We start from the raw sequence: 22,194 nt of genomic DNA on the forward strand, positions 1-22,194 counted from the left end.
TCAAGGGAATTGTGTCCTTCATTAGCTTCTCATCTTGGCTGTTATTGGCATATACAAGCCTACTGATTTGTGGACATTGATTTTATATCCTGAGATATTGCTGTTTTTTTTTTGTTTTTGTTTTTTTTTTTTTAATCACTTCCAGGAGTCTTGGGGTTGAGTCTTTGGGTTTCTCAATGTATAAGATGATATTGTAGGCAAAGAGCAAGAGTTTGATGTCCTCTGCTCCCATTTGGATGCCCTTTATTTCCTTCTCTTGCCTGATGAATAGTAGTGGCAATAGAGGACAACCTTGTCTGGTTCTAGTTCTAAGTGGAAAAGCTTTCAGTTTTACTCCATTCAGTATAATATTAGCTGTGGGTTTGTTATAGATGGCTTTAATCAGATTAAGAAATGTGCCACCTATATCTATATTCTTAAGTATTCTAATTAGAAAAGGATGCTGAGTGGAGAGCAAGATGGCAGCCGAGTAACAGCTTCCTTGCATCTGGGCACTGTGAGTCTGGGGAGATAAGACTCCAGGCATCTCTTGCTAGTGGAATTTGCCTATAATCATCCCTTTGAGGATACAGGGAGTCAGCGAGAGACTTCTGGACCCCAAGAGGAGGACAAAAACAGTGGAAAACTGGCAAGTAATTGCGTGTGTTCGATTGGTCTAATCCCCCTGACAGCTGTTAGTGCAGTAGCAGCGAAACTGCAAACCGGAAAGGCCTTACCTATGAATTGTTTTGGTGTTTTTGGACTTGGCACTCAGTTGAACTGCCTTGGGGAGAGCTTGAGCAGGAGTGCGGAGAACTTTGGGCGTTGTCTAGGACCCCAGACTGAGCCACTGAGCCCGAGGGACGGAGCTAATAGTGTTTGGCTGTGGGCCGCAGGGAGCCATTGTGAGAGAACTGCCCCAACAAGGTCCTCCCTAGGGGTTGCAGAGCAAGGATCGGGTGGGACCTAGTAACCTAGTGACTGAGCAGCCTAAAGGTGGGGTCTGAGCCGCCTTACAGCCCTAACCCTCCGGGACAGAGTGAGACCGGTTTTGGCACACTGGGTCAGTGGATAGCCACTTCACCAGTGATTCCAGCGACAAGCACTTTCCTGGGAAAGCTTCTGCTTAGCAAGTTTAGAAGCTTAAAGTGCCTTTTAAGAGGGCTGAAGAGAGACTTAGGGTGTCTACCCTGTGGAGTTTGAGAAATCAGCAGAGGCTGCCAGTTGTATCAGCATTGTAATTAACATCTTATATACCAGAAGACCACCTGTTGTCCAGACAATATTCAACAAGATATATATACTGCTTTGTTTTTGGTTGTTTTTTTTTGTTTGTTTGTTTTTTGTTAATTTTGATGTTGTTGTTTTGTTTTTTAATTTCAACCATTTCTGTACTGATTTTTTCTTTTCTTTCTCCAGTTTTCTAGTATAAATACAATTTCCCATTGCTGCCTTTTCCAATAACTAGAACTTCATTTTTGCTAGTGTTTCTACCCCTATTATTTGGTTTTTCACACAATTTTATCCCATAAAGTTTTCTGTTTGCTTGTTTTGGTTTGATTTATAGCATTTTTGTCTTTCCTCTCTACTTGGTGCAGGTTGGTACTGTGTCTGATCAGGTTAGCAAAGAGTCGCTGACCTCAAGGGAACCCCCAAATGGGCACCCCCGGAGGTTGGGGTTTTTTAAGGTTGTGTCAAAGTACCCTACTGTACCCCTATATTGCTCTGTCTCCCTTTTCTGTGCCTCTCTTCTTTTTGTCAATATTCCTTTTACCCACCCCCTCTCCTTTCTCTATTTTCTTTTCCTTCTTTCCTTCCTACTTTCATCCCTTCTTTTCAACCTTCTCATCCTTCTGGTCCTATACCAAAAGGACTCATTGAAACCTTAGTCCACAGGCACGGGAACTTAAAGAGCAAGAGGAAGTGAAAGGAAAATTAGAGCAAGGAAACAGATAAAAGAAATCACTCATGAGAAAGAACCAGCAGAGAACTCCAGGTAACATGAAGACCAGTCCAGAACAACCCCTCCAAGGGACCATGAGGTAGCTACTACAGAGGATTCCACCAATGAAGAAATGTTAGGAATGGCAGAAAGGGAATTTAGAATACGCATGATGAAAACAGTGAAGGAAACTGCTAATAAAGTAGAAAATAACCAAAAGGAAATCCAAAAACAGAATCAAATAAGAGATGAACAATATCAAAAATATAGAAAGGATATAGCAGAGCTGAAGGAACTGAAACAGTCAATTAGGGAACTTAAAGATGCAATGGAAAGTATCAGCAACAGGTTAGAGCACGCAGAAGAAAGAATTTCAGAAGTAGAAGACAAAGTTCTTGAGATAACTCAGATAGTAAAAGAGGCAGAAAAGAAGAGAGAGAAAGCAGAATGTTCACTGTCAGAATTATGGGACCTTATGGAGCATTCCAACATACGAGTTATAGGAATCCCAGAAGGGGAAGAAGAATGCCCAGAGGAATGGAAGCCATACTAGAGAATATTATAAAAGAAAATTTCCCAAATATCACCAAGGATTCTGACACACTGCTTTCAGAGGGATATCAGAACCCAGGTTGCCTCATAACTGAGCTTCTCCAAGACACATTGTGATGAACCTGTCCAAAGTCAAGAGAAAAGAAAAGATTCTTCAGGCTGCCAGAAGTAAGTGCCAGTTGACCTACAGGGGCAAATCCATCAGATTGACTCCAGACTTCTCTAATGAAACTTTCCAAGCAAGAAGACAATGGTCATCTACCTTTAATCTACTTAAACAGAACAATTTCCAGCCCAGAATTTTGTACCCTGCTAAGCTAAGCTTTAAAATTGACAGAGAAATCAAATCATTTACGGATATACAAACATTGAGGAAATTCGCGATAATAAGACCAGCTCTACAGGAAATACTTCAACCTGTTCTACACACTGACCATCACAATGGATCAGCAGCAAAGTAAAAACTCAGAAATTAAAGGACAGAACCTAACCTCCACACTGATGCAAAAGATAAAACTAAGCAATGGACTCTCACAAAATAAGACGAATAGAACACTACCACATTTATCAATTATCTCAATAAATGTTAATGGCTTGAATTCCCCACTAAAGAGACATAGATTGGCTGACTGGATTAAAAAACACATCCATTTGCTGTCGGCAAGAAACACACCTGGCTTCAAAAGACAAATTAAAGTTCCGAGTCAAGGGCTGGAAGAAAATTTTTCAGGCAAATGGAATTCAGAAGAAAAGAGGAGTTGCGATCTTATTTTCAGATACATGGGGACTTAAAACAACTAAAGTCAAAAAAGATGAAGATGGTCACTTTATATTGGTCAAGGGAAAAATACAATAAGAAGACGTTTCAATTCTAAATATTTATGCACCCAATTTAAATGCTCCCGGATTCTTGAAACAGACCTTACTCAGTCTGAGCAATATGATATCTGATAATACCATAATAACCGGGGACTTTAACACTCCTCTTAAAGAGCTGCACAGATCCTCTAAACAGAAATTAAACAAGGATATAAGAGATTTAAATGAGACCCTAGAACAACTATGCTTGATAGACGCATATAGAACACTCCATCCCAAAGATAAAGAATACACATTCTTCTCATCACCCCATGGAACATTCTCCAGAATTGATCATATCCTGGGACACAAAACAAATATCAACAGAATCAAAAGAATTGAAATTTTACCTTGTATCTTCTCAGATCATAAGGCACTAAGGGTGGAATTCAACTCTAACAAAAACATTCGACCCCACACAAAGACATGGAAACTAAACAATCTTCTGTTGAATAACAGATGGGTGCAGGAAGAAATAAAACAGGAAATTATTAACTTCCTTGAGCATAACAACAATGAAGACACAAGCTACCAAAGCCTGTGGGATACTGCAAAAGCAGTTTTGAGAGGAAAATTTATCACTTTAGATGTCTACATTTGAAAAACAGAAAGAGAACGCATCAACAAACTCACAAGCCATCTTATGGAGTTGGAAAAAGAAGAACAATCTAAGCCTAATGTCAATAGAAGAAAATAAATCTCCAAAATCAAATCAGAGATCAATGAAATTGAAAACAAAAGAATCATTCAGAAAATTAATGAAACAAGGAGTTGGTTTTTTGAAAAAAATAAATAAAATAGATAAACCATTGGCCAGACTAACGAGAAATAGAAAAGTAAAATCTCTAGTAACCTCAATCAGAAATGATAAAGGGGAAATAACAACTGATCCCACAGAGATACAAGAGATCATCTCTGAATACTACCAGAAACTCTATGCCCAGAAATTTGACAATGTGAAGGAAATGGATCAATATTTGGAATCACACCATCTCCCTAGACTTAGCCACGAGGAAATAGAGCTGCTGAACAGACCAATTTCATGCACTGAGATTAAAGAAACAATAAAAAATCTTTCAACCAAAAAATGCCCTGGTCCAGATAGCTTCAATCCAGAATTCTATCAAACCTTCAAGGAAGAGCTTATTCCTGTACTGCAGAAATTATTCCAAAAAATTGAGGAAGAAGGAATCTTCCCCAACACATTCTATGAAGCAAACATCACCCTGATACCAAAACCAGGAAAAGACCCAACCAAAAAGGAGAATTTCAGACCAATCTCACTCATGAATATAGAAGCAAAAATTCTCAACAAAATCCTAGCCAATAGATTACAGCTTATCATCAAAAAAGTCGTACATCATGATCAAGGAGGTTTCTTCCCAGGGATGCAAGGCTGGTTTAACATACGGAAGTCCATAAACGTTATCCACCATATTAACAGAGGCAAAAATAAAGATCATATGATCTTCTCAATAGATGCAGAAAAAGCATTTGATAAAATCCAGTATCCTTTTCTAATTAGAACACTGAAGAGTATAGGCATAGGTGGCACATTTCTAAAACTGATTGAAGCTATCTATGACAAACCCACAGCTAATATTTTACTGAATGGAGTAAAAGTGAAAGTTTTTCCTCTTAAAACTGGAACCAGACAAGATTGTCCTCTGTCACCTTTACTATTCAACATAGTGCTGGAAGTTCTAGCCAATACAATTAGGCAAGACAAGGAAATAAAGGGAATCCAAATGGGAGCAGAGGAGGTCAAACTCTCCCTCTTTGCTAATGACATGATCTTATACTTAGATAATCCCAAAGACTCAACCACAAGACTCCTAGAAGTCATCAAAAAACACAGTAATGTTTCAGGATATAAAATCAATGTCCACAAGTCAGTAGCCTTTGTGTACGCCAATAACAGTCAAGATGAGAAGCTAATTAAGGACACAACTCCCTTCACCGTAGTTTCAAATAAAATGAAATACCTAGGAATATACCTAACGAAGGAGGTGAAGGACCTCTATAAAGAAAATTATGAAATCCTCAGAAAGGAAATAGCAGAGGATTTTAACAAATGGAAGAACACACCTATTCAATGCCATTCCTATCAAAATACCAACATCATACTTTCAAGATTTGGAAAAAATGATTCTGTGTTTTGTATGGAACCAGAAAAAACCCTGTATAGCTAAGGCACTTCTTAGTAATAAAAATAAAGCTGGGGGCATCAGCATACCAGATTTTAGTCTGTACTACAAAGCCATAGTGGTCAAGACAGCATGGTACTGACACAAAAATAGAGACATAGACACTTGGAATCGAATAGAAAACCAAGAAATGAAACTAACATCTTACAACCACCTAATCTTCGATAAACCAAACAAGAACATACCTTGTGGGAAAGACTCCCTATTCAGTAAATGGTGTTGGGAGAACTGGATATCCGCATGTAAGATACTGAAACTGGACCCACATCTTTGCCCACTCACAAAAATTGATTCAAGATGAATAAAGGACTTAAATTTAAGGCATGAAACAATAAAAATCCTCCAAGAAAGCATAGGAAAAGCACTGGAAGATATTGGCCTCGGGAATGACTTCATGAAGAAGACTGCCGTGGCAATTGCAACAACAACAAAAATAAACAAATGGAACTTCATTAAACTGAAAAGCTTCTGTACAGCTAAGGAGACAATAACCAAAGCAAAGAGACAACCTACACAATGGGAAAGGATATTTGCATATTTTCAATCAGATAAAAGCTTGATAACTAGGATCTATAGAGAACTCAATCCACATGAAAAAGCCAACAATTCCATATATCAGTCAGCAAGAGACATGAATAGAACCTTCTCCAAAGAAGACAGATGAATGGCTAACAAACATGAAAAAATGTTCATCATCGTTATGTATTAGAGAACTGTAAATCAAAACCACCCTGAGATACCATCTAACCCCAGTGAGAATGGCCCATATCACAAAATCTCAAAAGTGCAGATGCTGGCGTGGATGTGGAGAGAAGGGAACACTTTTACACTGCTCGTGGGACTGCAAACTAGTACAACCTTTCCGGAAGGAAGTATGGAGAAACCTCAAAGCACTCAAGCTAGACCTCCCATTTGATCCTGCAATCCCATTATGGGGCATCTACCCAGAAGGAAAAAAAAATCCTTTTATCATAAGGACACTTGTACTAGACTGTTTATTGCAGCTCAATTTACAATCGCCAAAATGTGGAAACAGCCTAAATGCCCACCAACCCAGGAATGGATTAACAAGCTGTGGTATATGTACACCATGGAATTCTGTTCAGCTATTAAAAAAAAATGGAGACTTTACGTCCTTCGTATTAACCTGGATGGAAGTGGTAGACATTATTCTTAGTGAAGCATCACAAGACTGGAGAAGCATGAATCCTATGTACTCAATTTTGATATGAGGACAATTAATGACATTTAAGGTCATGGGGGGGAGGAAAAGCAGAGAGAGAGAGGGAAGGAGAGAGAGGGGTGGGGCCTTTGGTGTGTGCCACACCTTCTGCGGGTAAGACATGATTACAAGAGGGACTTTACCTAACAAATGCAATCAGTGTAACCTGGCTTGTTGTATCCTCAATGAATCCCCAACAATAAGAAAAAGAAAAGGATGCTGAATTTTATCGAATGCTTTTTCTGTATCTACTGAGAGGATCATATGGTCTTTGGTTTTTCTTCTGTTGATATGGTGAATTACATTTATGGGCTTGCATATGTTAAACCAGCCTTACATCCCTAGGATGAAACCTACTTGATCAGGATGAATGACTTTTTAAACTTGTAGCTATATTCTATTGGCTAGGATTTTTTGAGAATTTTTGCATCTGTGTTCATTAGTGAGATTGGCATGAAATTTTCCTTTCTAGTTGGGTCTTTTCCTGGTTTTGGTATCAGGGTGATGTTTGCTTTATAGAACGTGTTGGGGAAGATTCCTTCCTTCTCAAATTTTGGGAATAATTTCTGCAGTATGAGTATAAGCTCTTTTTTGAAGATTTGATAGAATTCTGGTGTCAAGCCATCTGGACCAGCGAATTTTTTTTTTTTTTTTTGAGACAGAGCCTTACTATGTCACCCTTGGTAGAGATCTGTGATGTCAAACCTCACAGTAACCTCATTGGGCTTTCCCCATTCTCTTGCTTCAGCCTCCCAAGTAGCTGGGAGTGTAGGCACCCATCACAAAGCCAGGCTATTTTTGTTGTTGTTGTTGCAGTTGTCATTGTTCTTTAGTTGGCCCAGGCCAGGTTTGAACCCACCAGCCTTGGTGCATGTGGCCAGCGGCATAACCACTGTGCTATGGGCACCAAGCCTAGTGCATTTCTTTGTTGGGAGACTTTTTATTGTTTCTTTAATCTCAGTTGCTGAAATAAGTCTGTTCAAGAGATACATTTCTTCTTGGTTAAGTGTAGGGAGAGGGTTTCATTTCATGCATTGATCCATTTCATTCACATTGTCAAATTTCTGGGCGTAGAGTTTCTTGTACTATTCAGAGATGATCTCTTCTATCTCTATGTCATGTATTGTTATTTCCCCTTTATTGTTTCTGATTGAGTTTATTAGAGATTTTACTTTTCTGTTTCTAGTTAATCTGGACAAAAGTTTATCAATTTTCCTAGCTACTCGGGAGGCTGAGGCAAGAGAATCGCTTAAGCCCAGGAGTTGGAGGTTGCTGTGAGCTGTGTGAGGCCACGGCACTCTACCGAGGGCCATAAAGTGAGACTCTGTCTCTACAAAAAAAAAAAAAAGTTTATCAATTTTTTTTTCAAAACCCCAACTTTTTGTTTCCTTTTTTTTTTAATGATTCTTTAGATTTCAATTTCATTAATCTCTGGTTTAATTTTGGTTATTTCATTTCTTCTGCTGTGTTTGGGATTACATTGTTCTTCTTTTTCCAATTTCATAAGATGGTTTGTGAGTTTGATGTGCTCTTTTTCTGTTTTTCAAATGTGGGCATCTAATGCAATAAATTTCCCTCTGAAGAATGCTTTTGCTGTATCCCACAAGTTTTGGTAACTTGTGTCTTCAATGTTGTTATGTTTGAGGAATTAACAATTTCCTCTTTTGTCTCTTCCTGAATCCAACTATCATGTAGCATAAGATTGTTTAATTTCCAAGTCTTTGTGTGGGGATGAATGTTTTTGTTCGCATTGAGATCCACCTTTATTGCCTTGTGCTCTGAGATGATACAAGGTATAATTTCTATTCTTTTGATTTTGCTGAGGTTTGATATGTATCCTAGGATGTGGTCTATTTTGGAGTACATACCATGCGCTGATGGGAAAATTGTATATTCTTTAGTCTTGGGGTGGTGTGTTCTGTATATGTCTATTAATCCTATTTGGTCTGGGGTCACATTTAAGTCCTTCATATCTTTGTTTAGTTTCTGTTTAGAGGATCTGTGCAATTCTGTCAGAGTTAAAGTACCGAGCTATTATAGTGTTGTGGGATATATTGCTCAGACCCATCAGAGTCTTTTTCATAAATATGGGATCATTTAGATTGGGTGCATAAGTATTTAAAATCAAAATGTCTTCCTACTCTATTTTTCCTTTGACCGGTATAAAGTATTCATCTTTGTCTTTCTTAACTTTAGTTGTTTTAAATCCACTTGTATATGAGAATAAGATTGCAACCCTTGGTTTCTTCTAATTTCCATTTGCTTGAAATACTGTTTTCCATTCCTTAACCCTGAGTCTTGAGTTGTCCTTCAAGGCTAGGTGTGTCTCCTGGTGACAGCATATAGATGGCTTGTGCTTTTTTATCCAATCAGCCAGCCTGTACCTCTTTAGTGAGGAATTTAATCCATTGACATTTATTGAGAGTATTGATGTGTGGTGGAATTTTATTCATCTTGTTATGAGAAAGTCCATGTGTAGTTTTATCCTTTGTGCCATTGTGGAAGCTAAGTTTTGACCTTTAGCTCCTGAATGTTTACTTTGCTGGTGGTCCATTGCAGTGGCCGCTGTTGAAAATAGGTCTAAGTATTTCCTGTAGAGCTGATCTTGTTGTGATGAATTTCTTCAGTATTTGTATATCCACAAAAGTTTTGATTTCTCCATCTATTTTGAAGCTTAGTTTAGAAGGATAGAGAATTCTGGGCTGAAAATTATTTTGTTTAAGAATGTTGAAGGAGGTGCTGTGGCTCATGTCTGTAATCCTAACACTATAGGAGGCCAAGGCAGGTGGATTGCCTGAACTCATGGGTTTGAGAGCAGCCTGAGCAAGAGCAAGACCCCATTTCTAAAAATAGTTGGGTATTGTTATGGGCAACTGTAGTCCCAGCCACTTGGGAGGCTGACGCAAGAGGATCACTTGAGCCCAAGAGTTTGAGGTTGCTGTTAGCAATAATGCCATGGCACTTTACCAAGGGTGACAAAGTGAGACTGTCTAAGAAAAAAAAAAAGAATGTTGAAGGTGGATTACCATGCTCTTCTGGCTTGGAAAGTTTCAGTTGCATAGTCTGCTGTCATCCTAATGGCTCTACCTCTGTAGGTCAGTTGGTGCTTACTCTTGGCTGCTTGAAGAAATTTTTCTTTCATGTTGACTTTAGATTCATTCATTATAATATATCTTGGAGAGGCTCTGTTTGAGTTGAGATGACCAGGGGTTCGATAGCCATCTGAAAGGAGTGTGTCAGAATCTTCAGTAAAACTTGCTAAGTTTTCATTTATGATGGTCTCCAGTAGGGCTTCCATTCCTTTGGGACAATCTTCTTCCCCTTCAGGAATCTCTATTATTCCTGTGTTTGAATGCTTCATGGAATCTCGTAGTTCTCTAAGCAACTGTTCTGCTTTCTTTCTCTTCTTTTCTGCCTCTTTACCTACCTGGGTTAACTAAAAAACTTTATCATCTAGCTCTGAGGTTCTTTCTTCTCCATAGTCTAACCTATTTTTGACACTTTGTACTGCATCTTTATATTCCCTGATTGTCTCCTTCATTTCCTTAAGCTCTACCATATCCTTTCTATATTCTACATATCTGTCATCTGACTTTTGGTTCTGTCTTTCCATTTTCTCATACATTCCTTTTATTGTCTTTATCATCTGTATTTTAAATTGCCTTTCTGTCAAGTCCATTCATTCTTTATAGGTGGAGTCTTCTGTCACAGGATTGGTAGCTGTGAGGCAGCTAGCTTCCAGCTAGCTTCTAGCTAGGACCAGTAGCTTCCTCATAGTCCCTTGGTGGAGTTGCTCTGTTTTGGTTTCTCATATTGCCTGAATTTTTCTGTTGGTTCCTCCTCATGTGTTCTTTCTTCATGTTCACTGCCTTGTCCTCCTTTTTCCTTCTCACTGTCTCCTTTGTTTCAAACACAAGTCCTTGCTCTTGATGACAGTATGTTGCAACACGTCACCAGGACATCAGGTGGTGCTGTGGATTCTTTATGAGACAGAGAGCACTGCTAGCACCTCTATGGTCCTTATTCCAAACTTAGTTGCCCTTGTTGATTGCCTGATTGTTTCTTCAGCATTTAGAGCTCCCTGGGTTGGCATCTTAAATTTCATAAGAATCCTTCAGGAGCAGGTCTCACAGTGCCCCTGACTCCAGTTCCTGTGGCATGGGGAAGTCTCTCAGCCTGCCCCAAGAGTGGAGTTCTGATCCTGGCAGGTGGAAGTAAGACAGCCGTGGTTTAGGCCCCTGTTGAGACCTTCCCACAATAGCTGCCCCCTGGCCACTGAGACCTTCTCAGTATGGCTGCCTCACAGCTACAGAAAATAACCTGTGGCAAATACTCTCCAACTGGCATTCAAATCTGGTTGCTATATACTGTTCGAGTCCACCCAGTCTTCCAAGCTTTCCACTCAACACACAGCTTCCCTAACAACTGACAACTCCAGAAAGGCTTCCTCTCATCTTGGACCTCTGTTGTATGGGGGGGCAGACCATCCCAGCCAGCATGATCACTTGTCTTATTTATTAGATTTCCACCTCTCTAGATCATAGGCTGTATCCAGCTCACCGCCTCCTTTCTGTGCTCTCTGAGCTATGACTCTAGGTAAGGTATGGCTTGGTTCTCTCTTTTTTCCCCAGTCATTCTAGGAGAGCTCAGCTGAATGATCCTACTGGTCCACGAGCTTGCTCAGCCCCCCTACCTTCTGTAAGAATTTTTTTTAATCGTTCTTTTATCTCTCTTCTTAGCAGCATTAATGAAGTTTTTGTTGTTGTTGGTTGTTTGTTTTGCAACAGAGCCTCTATTGCCCAGGCTGGAGTGCCCTGGCATCAGCCTAGTTCACAGCAACCTCAAACTCCTGGGTTCAGGTGATCCTCTTGCGTCAGCCTCCCAAGTAGCTGGGACAACAAGCGTTCCCTTCACGATGCCTAGCTCATTTTTTTTTTTTTTAAGTAGGGACAAGGTCTTGCTCTTGCTGGTCTGGAACTCCTCAGTTCAAGCAATTTTTCTGCCTCGGTCTCCCAGAGTGCTAGGATTACAAGTGTGAGCCAGTGCACTTGGCCAATTAATGAAGTTTTAAATGTTAGTTGTGACCACTCTGAAAGTTGCTCTGGGAGCAGCTATAGATTGCGGCTGTTCCTCTTAGGTGGTCAACAACTCACAGGCACAAAGAGGTCAACAATCCCTCTTTGCCAGGCACTGTGGAATGATCATGGCCTCTTTCCTCAAAGACTCATGTGCCATGAAGACAGCTTTAAAACTGTCTGTTTTCAGCAACTGGATTCCAGAACTGGATAGAGAAGTGAGTGTGGTTTACCACTGACACGAAAGATTTTGCTGGTCTTTGGAGATGGCAGATGAACAGTAGTATAATTGTTAAGTTCCAGCATGCTTTATGAGGGTAACCGACATGATATCTGTAGATTTTGACAGAATTAGTTTCTTATGTCCTGTTGTGCAATAAGTTTTCTGAGTGTGAAAATTGTTTAAAGTTTCTTTTTGTAAGTTTCCTGGAATCAGGAACTCTCTCTCTTGTTTTATTTCCTTCCTTTAAAAAGTCCTTTGTACAGGTGGCGCCTGTGGCTCAAAGGAGTAGGGCGCCGGCCCCATATGCCATTTTCATAACGCCCTGAAGAACATGAGGGAGGGAGCTATGAGATATTGGGGAAACAGTGTTCCTGTCCAAGCAGGAGGAATAGCAGGTATACAGACCTTGAAGCAGGAGTAGGCTACTTTGAGTAGAACAGCAGGTGGCATCAGAAAGATAACATTAAATAAGACAGGTTATGTAATAAAGCTTTATGTTCCTTGTACAGACTGACTTCTACCCAGGGGTGGATGAGAAGACTTGGAGGATTCTGAGCTGGGAAGCAGGGTGATGGATGGACGTTCTCAAAAAGGATACTCCTGGCTAGGCATGGTGGCTCATGCCTATAATCCTAGCACTCTGGGAGGCGAAGATGGTTAGATAGCTTGAGCTCACAGGTTCGAGACCAGCCTGACCCAGAGTGAGACCTTATCTTTAAAAATAGCTGAGTTTTGTGTTGGGCGCCTGTACAAGTCCCAGCTACTTGGGAGGCTGAGGCATGAGAATCACTGGAGCCTAAGAGTTAGAGGCTGCTGTGAGCTGTGACACCACAGCACACTACGGAGGGTAACAAAAAAAAAAATAAAAAAAGATACTCCTACTGCTTTGTCAGAATGGACAGAAGTGCAGTGAGTGTGGAAGCTCAGAAGCTATGGCAGCAATTCAGGCAAGAGGAATCCAGGGTGGTTGTGACAGTAGGGGTTCAGCAGTGGCTGGTTCTGGGTCTACTTTTCAAGGCAGCATAGAAAGTAACAGCTAATGGATCTCATGTGACATGTGAAAGAGGAGTTGGAGGATGAGAACCAATGTGGGCAAATGCGTGTATAGCTGATGTTGAGCTGTATCTGCAGACATATTCAGTACGTTACCTTAAAACATCGTTCCCATGTGTGAAGCAAAAAGGCTGTAGCAAACTCCCTGAAAAAAAGGTAATGGAAAGTAGCATGCCCCAACCAATTTCTTGATTTTTGTTTTTGCACCACTATGCCTATGTGCAACTTGAATGTCTAACCCAGAAAAGTTTAGGCTCCTTATGGGTAGAGTTTGTAGTTTTTGTCTCTGTTTCTCTATTTGCTAGAAATGTACCTGGTTACTGAATGTATGTTTGTTAAATACATGAATTTTTCTGAATATGTTATGTTCCCAAGCATTTTCCATGTCAGTTTATTTCAAATTCCTTTTTTTTTTTTTTTTAAATACAAAGGCTTTTTATGTTAAAAAACCACACACGTTGCAGATAATACTAGGGTTCTGCTCAGAAACATCTGCCCTTGTGCTTTTTCTGTCCATGTTATAATTCAGTAATGATTTCCTTAGGAGCTTCGAACTTATATTGTGAATTTTTTGCCTATCCATTATAAGTTGTGCATTTGAGGATTTATTCTATAATAAGTTCGATAGCTCAAACTTTCATATTCACTGAACACTCCTAGGTCTCCACTGCTCAATTGCCCTTCCATCTTCACATGGTAATGCCTGGCATCATAGTGCCATCACAAGCAGTTTCTCTTTTATTTCACCCTTAACTCCACTTTTCATTTCTATCCATTCATGTCATTTAGTACCTTTTTTTTGTGTGTGTGTGACTGAGTCTTACTCTGTTCCCCAGGCTAGAGTGCCATGGAATCAGAGCTCACAGCAACCTTAAACTCTTGGGTTCAAGTAATCCTCCTGCCTCAACCTCCCAAGTACTTGGGGCTATAGGCACCTACCACAACACCTGGCTAATTTTTCTATAGTAAGGCTGGTCTCAAGCTCAAGTGATCCTCCCACCTCAGCCTCCCAGAGTGCTAGGATTACAGGTGTAAGCCACTGCACCTGGCCTATTTTATTTTTTAAAAATGTGGTATTTTGGTCAGTTCTGGAGGTTCATTCTTTTAATGTCCATACTTTGGGAGGCTGAGGCAGGAAGCTTGCTTGAGACCAGCCTGGGCAATATGATAAGACTACATCTCTACAAAAAGTAAATTAAAAAACTATAGCCTCTGAGGTGGTATGCTCTTATAGTCCCAGCTACTCAGGAGGCTGAGGTAGGAGGATTGCTTGAAGGGGAATTTGAAGTTTCTGGGAGCTATGATTGGATTATCGAACCCCAGCCTAGGCAAAAGAGTGAGATGCTATCTCTAAAAAAAAAAAAAAAAAGTGGTTTTTTATTTGAAAGTTTTCAAGCAGACATATGAAAAGAGAATGCAAATTTGATTATTTAAGCCATCATAACAAGGTTATAATGGATCTTATTATGTTCAGATTAGATTGTTGTTCACTTTTGTGGCAATGCTGAAAGCTTTCAGTTCAGGTTTAATAATTGTGCTCATTTGTTTTTTTCCTAGACATGGGTCTGTCACTCAGGCTGGAGTACAATGGCATGATCACAGCTCACAGCAACCGCAAGCCCCTGGTGTAAGTGATCCTCCTGCCTCAGCCTTGGGAGTAGCTAAGACTATAGGTGTATTTCTATGCCTGGCTAATTTTTTTTTTTTTTTATTTCAGAGATGGGGATCTCAGGATGTTACCTATCCTGGTCTCAAACTCCTGGCCTCAAGCAGACCTACAACCTCAGCCCCCCAAAGTGCTAGGATTACAGGGATGAGCCACCATGCCCAGCCTAATTGTCACATTCTAATGCCTGTGTTATAAAGAGGTTCTTCTGATCTATGATTATAGAAAGTCACAATTTTTTTTACCTTATCAGAAAGCAATGTAGATTTGTTTGATCTACCCCATCCCTTTCCCAAGGCTCTTGATATTAGATCTCTTCCCATTTTAAAAGGGAAATGTCTGGTAGAGGACTTGCATTCAAATATGTAACAAATTCTTAAAACAAATAAGAACACAAATAATCGAGATTAAAATGGGTAAGAGGTTTGTATAGACCCTTAGCCAAAGAGAATATATAGATGTCCAATAAGTATATGAAAATATTCTTAATGTCATTAGTCATTAGAAAAATGCAAATTAGGCTGGGCATGAAAGTAGAAATGTTTTTATTTACTGAAAGAAGTTAGTCTCAAAGGTTTAAATTATGTATTGTGAACTAAACTAAAATCTTAAGCCCCCCAGCTGACTGAATGGACCCCCTGTTGGCCAAGGGGACCCCAGAAAAACCAGCTGAGCTGCTGGCCATGAGAAGGGAGTTAATTCTTATGCCCTTTCCCTTTTAGAGTTATTCTGTATAACAATAAGATACTAAATCAGTAACGGGCCTAAGCCCATACATTACAAACTTAAACTACAACTGCAGGCCATCAATTTATTTAACAGATCACTTAAGTTTTGGTTAATGTCTGCTGGTTTGTCTTTAATTAACAGACTTCCTTATCTTAAAACATACCAAGCCTTACCAGCAGTTCTGAACCTGTGGGTCATGACCCATAGGAACTGTATTAAAGGGTTGAGGCATTAGGAAGGTTGAGAACCACTGCCTTAGACAAAGCTTCATTTCTTTAATCAATTCCAAATCAAAGAATCTTAAACTCACCTATAACCTGTAACCATCCCCCCCTCATGTTTCAGGCCAAACCAATATTCATCTTCCATGTATTGACTTTTAATTTTACCTGTAATTCCTGTCTCTCTAAAATTTATAAAGCTGTGGGAGTGAGAGGAAACTTCTCCTTTCTCCCAAAAGTTCACTGAATGATTAACTCACAATTAAGGCAGATTAATACCAGAAAAAGGAAAGAGGTTTATCTGGCATGCTCAGGGGAAGAATCAGAGTGGTTAGCCAATATCCTGATGGGGGTTAGAAGTATGTATGTGTGTATAAACATACATACACTTTCTTTCTTTCTTTTTTTTTTTTATTGTTGGGAATTCATTGAATATACATACACTTTCTTTTTAAAGGGGAGAGGGAGTTGAAGAATATTGGTAATTCTGTTTAGGGGCAATAAATAGTTACTAGGGAAGAAGAAAGATGAATGGATGGGGGGAAAAATCAGCTTTGCAAATTAAATTAATCTGAGAGGCAGGTATTATACTATTTAAAATGATTTGAGATAGGTCAGGTTGCATCCTTCATCTTCTTTCCTGTAATATGTTTGAGATAACAGAGAAGGGAAGGGAAGTCTAGTGTTACTGTGGTGGGCCTGTCTGGTTTTATGCAGATAGAAAAACCTTTCCAATGCCTGTTGATCTCTAAGGGCCTCTAATTCAAAATACTCTTTAGACCAGCGGTTCTTAACCTGTGGGTGGCGTCCCCTTTTTAACAATGAAAATACATTGCGGCATTAGGAAGGTTGAGAAACACTGCTTTCGACCAAGGAGTCATATTTTGGGGTGAAATTTCCTAAGCTCCTTCACAACCAAACTGTAACGCAATCATAGTGGGATCGCTTGTGAAAGGCTTCAACTCAGAATAAACCTCTTTAAATTAGTTCCCAGAGTTTGACATTTGTCATCCTGTATATCACATCTTGTATCTTTTGTAATTGTAGGAGTCAAACGTGACTTTAGCATGACAGTGTTAATGGAGTTTTTTCCTTTCTTAAAATCTCTATACATTGTTTTGATACTCTGTATTTCAGTTGTTGTGGTGCTGGATGCGAATCTATGCCTGTGTCAGAATGCGTAGAACTGTACACTAAAAGAAAGTCAGTTGTACTATAGGTAATTTTTTTTTTTTTTTTTTTTGACATAGAGTCTCACTCTATTGCCCTGGACAGAGTGCTGTGGCTTCAGCCTAGCTTACAGCAGCCACAAACTCCTGGGTTCAAACAATCCTTTTGCCTCAACCTCCTGAGGATCTGGGACTACAGATGCCACCACAATACCCAGCTAACCTTTCTATTTTTAGTACAGATGGGGTCTTGAGCTTGCTGAAGCTGGTCTCTAACTCCTGAGCTCAAGGGATCCTCCTGCTTCAGCCTCCCAGAGTGGTAGGATTACAGTGTGAGCCATTCCACCTGGGAAATAGGTAATTTTTTTAAAAAACCTGCAATTCATGTGTGACATAATAAGAAGTACACATTTTGTCTCTGTCCTGTTTTGTAGTTGCTCCTAAAACCCTTGGAATCTCTAAAGTGATAAGTGTCTGTGCACAGTAATGAATGGCTGGTGGCTAGAAGTTTCTAGTGAACCTCAAAAATGGAGCTGGTTACCAGGGAATCAGCCCTGTTATGACAGGGTTGGAACTAGAGGGGCTGAAGGTTGGACTGATCACCCATGTCCAGTGATTTAATGAGTCAGCCTGTGCACTAGAGCTTCCTAACCCTCCAGAGGACAGGATTCAGAGAGCTTCCTGGGGGTGACACTCCTCCCTTCTGAGAGGGTGAGACAGCTCAGGTCCACAGGAACAGAAGCTCCTGACCTCACCCTGTGTACCTCTTCATCTGGCTGTTCACCTGTATCTTTTATCATATCCTTTTAACAAACCAATAAACATTAAGTAGGTATTTCCTTGAGTTCTATGAGTCGTCATAGCAAGTGATAAAACCTGAGGAGGGGTTTGGGCAATCCTTGAGTTGTAGCCAAATCAGAGAGACATGTGGATAACTGGAGACCCCCTCCCAGTGATTGGCTTCTGAGGCAGGAGGCAGTCTTGTGGAACTGGCCCCTTAACTGCTGGTGTGATCGAGTTGAAGGGTACCCAGTTGGTGCCCGGAGAGTTGGGGAATTGATTTGTATAGGGAAAACTTCCCTACATCTGGTGTTGTACAACAGTTCTGGACGTATTAAAAACCATAGTAGAACAAAGAGGAAATGAGGTGGTTTTTTCCTTTAGATTATTGGGAAATTGGCCTGAACATACATTGTGGCAGTCCAAAAAGGCAAAATGGATCCCTACCCAAAATTTGGCTTGGATATCATTACTGGTAAAATCTCTCTTTCTCTCCTTCTCTTACTTACACACACACACACACACACACACAGAGGTGTGAAAATTTTAGTGCATAATGTAATGAGTCTCTGGAGCAGACGTCCTCAAACTTTTTAAACAGGGGACCAGGTCACTGTCCCTCAGACTGTTGGAGGGCTGGACTATAGTTTAAAAAAAAAAAAAAACTATGAACAAATTCCTATGCACACTGCACATATCTTATTATTATTTTTTTTTATTAAATCATAGCTGTGTACATTGATATGATCATGGGGCATCATTCACTAGCTTCACAGACCGTTTACCAAGTTTCACATATACCCTTGTAAGATGCACTGCTGGTGTAATCCCACCAATCCCCTTCTCTCTACCCACCTCCCCCCTCCCTCTCCTCCCTTTTCCCCTTCCCCCTATTCTTAGGTTGTTACTGGGTTATAGCTTTCATGTGAAAACCCTAAATTAGTCTCATAGTAGGGCTGAGTACTTGGGTACTTTCCCTTCCGTTCTTGAGATACTTTACTAAGAAGAATATGTTCCAGCTGCATCCATGTAAACATGAAAGAGGTAAAGTCTCCATCTTTCTTTAAGGCTGCATAATATTCCATGGTGTACATATACCACAATTTATTAATCCATTCGTGGATCGATGGGCACTTGGGCTTCTTCCATGACTTAGCAATTATGAATTGGGCTGCAATAAACATTCTGGTACAAATATCTTTGTTATGACGGGATTTTTGGTCTTCTGGGTATATGCCCAGTAGAGGAATTACAGCATTGAATGGCAGATCTATTTTTAGATCTCTAAGTGTTCTCCATATCTCTTTCCAAAAGGAATGTATTAATTTGCATTCCCACCAGCAGTGCAAAAGTGTTCCCTTTTCTCCACATCCGCGCCAACATCTCTGGTCTTGGGATTTTGTGATATAGGCTAGTCTCACTGGAGTTAGATGGTATCTCAAAGTAGTTTTGATTTGCATTTCTCTGATGATTAAAGATGATGAGCATTTTTTCATATGTCTGAAGGCCGCGTGCGTGTCTTCTTCAGAGAAGGTTCTCTTCAAATCCCTTGCCCAGCCTGTGATAGCATCCCTTGTTCTATTCTTGCTAATACGTTTGAGTTCTCTGTGGATTCTGGTTATTAAACCTTTGTCGGAGACATAACCTGCAAATATCTTCTCCCATTCTGAGGGCTGTTTGCTTGCTTTACTTACTGTGTTCTTGGCTGTGCAGAAGCTTTTTAGTTTGATCAAGTCCCAGTAGTGTATTTTTGAAGCTGCTTCAATTGCCCGGGGGGTCCTCCTCATAAAATACTTGCCCAGACCGATTTCTTCAAGGGTTTTCCCTGCACTCTCCTCTAGTATTTTTATAGTTTCATGTCTTAAGTTTAAATCTTTGATCCAGTGAAAGTCTATCTTAGTTAATGGTGAAAGGTGTGGGTCCACTTTCAGTCTTTTATAGGTTGCCAGCCAGTTCACCCAGCACCATTTGTTAAATAGGGAATCTTTTCCCCACTGAATGTTTTTAATTGGCTTATCAAAGATTAAATAACGGTAAGTAGCTGGATTCATCTCTTGATTCTCTATTCTATTCCAGACATCTACCTCTCTGTTTTTGTGCCAGTACCATGCTGTTTTGATCACTACTGATTTGTAGTATAGTCTGAGTTCTGGTAGCATAATTCCTCCTGCTTTGTTTTTATTTCTGAGTAATGTCTTGGCTATTCGAGGTTTTTTCTGATTCCATATAAAACGAAGTATTGTTTTTTCCAGATCTTTAAAGTATGACAGTGGAGCTTTAATAGGGATTGCATTGAAATTATATATCGCTTTGGGTAGTATAGACAGTTTAACTATGTTGATTCTTCCCAGCCATGAGCATGGTATGTTTTTCCATTTGTTAATATTTTCAGCTATTTCTTTTCTTAGAGTTTCATAGTTCTCTTTATAGAGATCTTTCACGTCCTTTGTTAGGTAAATTCCCAAATATTTCATCTTCTTTGGCACTACTGTGAATGTGATAGAGTCCTTAACTGTTTTTTCAACTTGACTGTTGTTGGTATATATAAAGGCTACCGATTTATGAATGTTGATTTTGTAACCTGAGATGCTGCTGTATTCCTTGATCACTTCTAAGAGTTTTGTAGTAGAGTCCCTAGTGTTTTCCAGATATACTATCATATCATCCGCGAAGAGTGAAAGTTTGATCTCTTCTGACCCTATATGGATACCCTTGATCGCCTTTTCTTCCCTAATTGCAGTGGCTAAAACTTCCATTACAATGTTAAAAAGCAATGGAGACATTGGGCAGCCTTGTCTGGTTCCTGATCTGAGTGGAAATGATTCCAATTTAACTCCATTCAATATGATATTGGCTGTGGGTTTGCTGTAGATGGTCTCTATCAGTTTAAGAAATGTCCCTTCTATACCGATTTTCTTAAGTGTTCTGATCATGAAGGGATGCTGGATATTATCAAAAGCTTTTTCTGCATCGATTGAGAGAATCATATGGTCTTTGTTTTTTAATTTGTTTATGTGCTGGATTACATTTATAGATTTACGTATATTGAACCAGCCTTGAGACCCTGGGATAAAACCGACTTGGTCATGATGTATAATTTGTTTGATGTGTTGCTGGATTCTGTTAGGATCTTGTTGAATATTTTTGCATCTATATTCATTAGTGATATCGGTCTATAATTTTCTTTTCCAGTTGGGTCTTTCCCTGGTTTGGGGATCAGGGTGATGTTTGCTTCATAGAACGTGTTGGGTAGTCTTCCTTCTTTTTCTACCTTTTGGAACAGGTTAAGTAATATAGGTACTAATTCCTCTTTAAAGGTTTGGTAGAATTCAGACGTGAAACCATCTGGTCCTGGGCTTTTCTTTTTAGGGAAGTTTTGTATGGTTGATTCTATTTCCAAACTTGATATGGGCCTGTTCAACATTTCCACTTGATTCTGGCTAAGTCTTGGAAGGTGACGTGCTTCCAAGAATTGGTCAATTTCCTTCAGATTTTCATATTTCTGAGAATAAAGTTTCTTGTAATATTCATTAAGGATTTTTTTGATTTCTGAGGAGTCTGTTGTTATTTCGTCTTTGTTGTTTCTGATTGATGAGATTAGAGATTTTACTCTTTTTTTCCTGATTAGGTTGGCCAAAGGTTTATCTATTTTATTGACCTTTTCGAAAAACCAGCTTTTTGATTTATTGATCTGTTGTATTATTCTTTTGTTTTCAATTTCATTTAATTCTGCTCTAATTTTGGTTATTTCTTTTCTTCTACTGGGTTTGGGGTTGGAATATTCTTCCTTTTCCTGTTGCTTGAGATGTCCCATTAAGTTGTTAACTTCCTCTCTTTCCGTTCTCCTGAGGAAGGCTTGCAGTGCTATAAATTTCCCTCTTAGAACTGCCTTTGAGGTGTCCCAGAGGTTCTGATAGTTTGTGTCTTCATTGTTGTTTTGTTCCAAAAACTTGGCGATTTCTTTCTTAATCTCATCTCTGACCCAGCTATCATTCAGCATAAGGTTATTTAACTTCCATGTTTTTGTATGAGTATGCAGATTCCTGTTGTTACTCAGCTCAAGTTTTATTCCATGGTGGTCCGAGAAGATGCATGGAATAATTTCTATTCCTTTAAATTTACTGAGGTAAGACTTGTGACCTAAGATGTGATCGATTTTGGAGTAAGTTCCATGGGCTGATGAGAAGTATGTGTATTCAGTTTTGTTGGGATGAAATGTTCTGTAGATGTCTGCTAAATCCAAGTGTTGGATGGTTAGGTTTAAATCTAAGATTTCTTTGCTCAGCTTCTTGTTGGAGGATCCATCCAACACTGCCAAAGGAGTGTTGAAATCTCCGACGATTATGGAGCTGGAGGAAATCAAGTTGCTCATGTCTGTTAGAGTTTCTCTTATAAATTGAGGTGCATTCTGGTTGGGTGCATAGATATTAATAATTGAGATCTCATCATAGTGAGTATTACCCTTAACAAATATGAAGTGACCGTTCTTGTCCTTCCTTACTTTTGTTGGTTTAAAGC

General features: G+C 39.6%; 1 protein-coding gene across 6 annotated transcripts in view; it reads left to right on the forward strand.

Annotated features, from left to right (window-relative positions):
- Positions 1 to 22,194, forward strand: part of LOC128579869 (collagen alpha-1(I) chain-like) — a 79,103-nt gene that overhangs the window by 17,994 nt on the left and 38,915 nt on the right. For 5 of the 6 annotated variants that reach the window (XR_008378291.1, XR_008378289.1, XR_008378292.1 and 2 more), the window contains exon 2: positions 14,669 to 14,738. Coding sequence is in view for 1 of the 6 variants with exons in the window: in XM_053582090.1 (XP_053438065.1) it covers positions 14,669 to 14,738 (70 nt within the window). In the remaining 5 variants the exon portion in view is untranslated. Of the gene's footprint in view, positions 1 to 14,668; positions 14,739 to 14,828; positions 16,943 to 22,194 lie in introns of those variants that run through there. The other variant, XR_008378290.1, reaches the window with a different exon arrangement.

This window comes from Nycticebus coucang, chromosome 2 (genome assembly GCF_027406575.1).
Source record: "Nycticebus coucang isolate mNycCou1 chromosome 2, mNycCou1.pri, whole genome shotgun sequence".
NCBI classification, from domain to species: domain Eukaryota; kingdom Metazoa; phylum Chordata; class Mammalia; order Primates; family Lorisidae; genus Nycticebus; species Nycticebus coucang.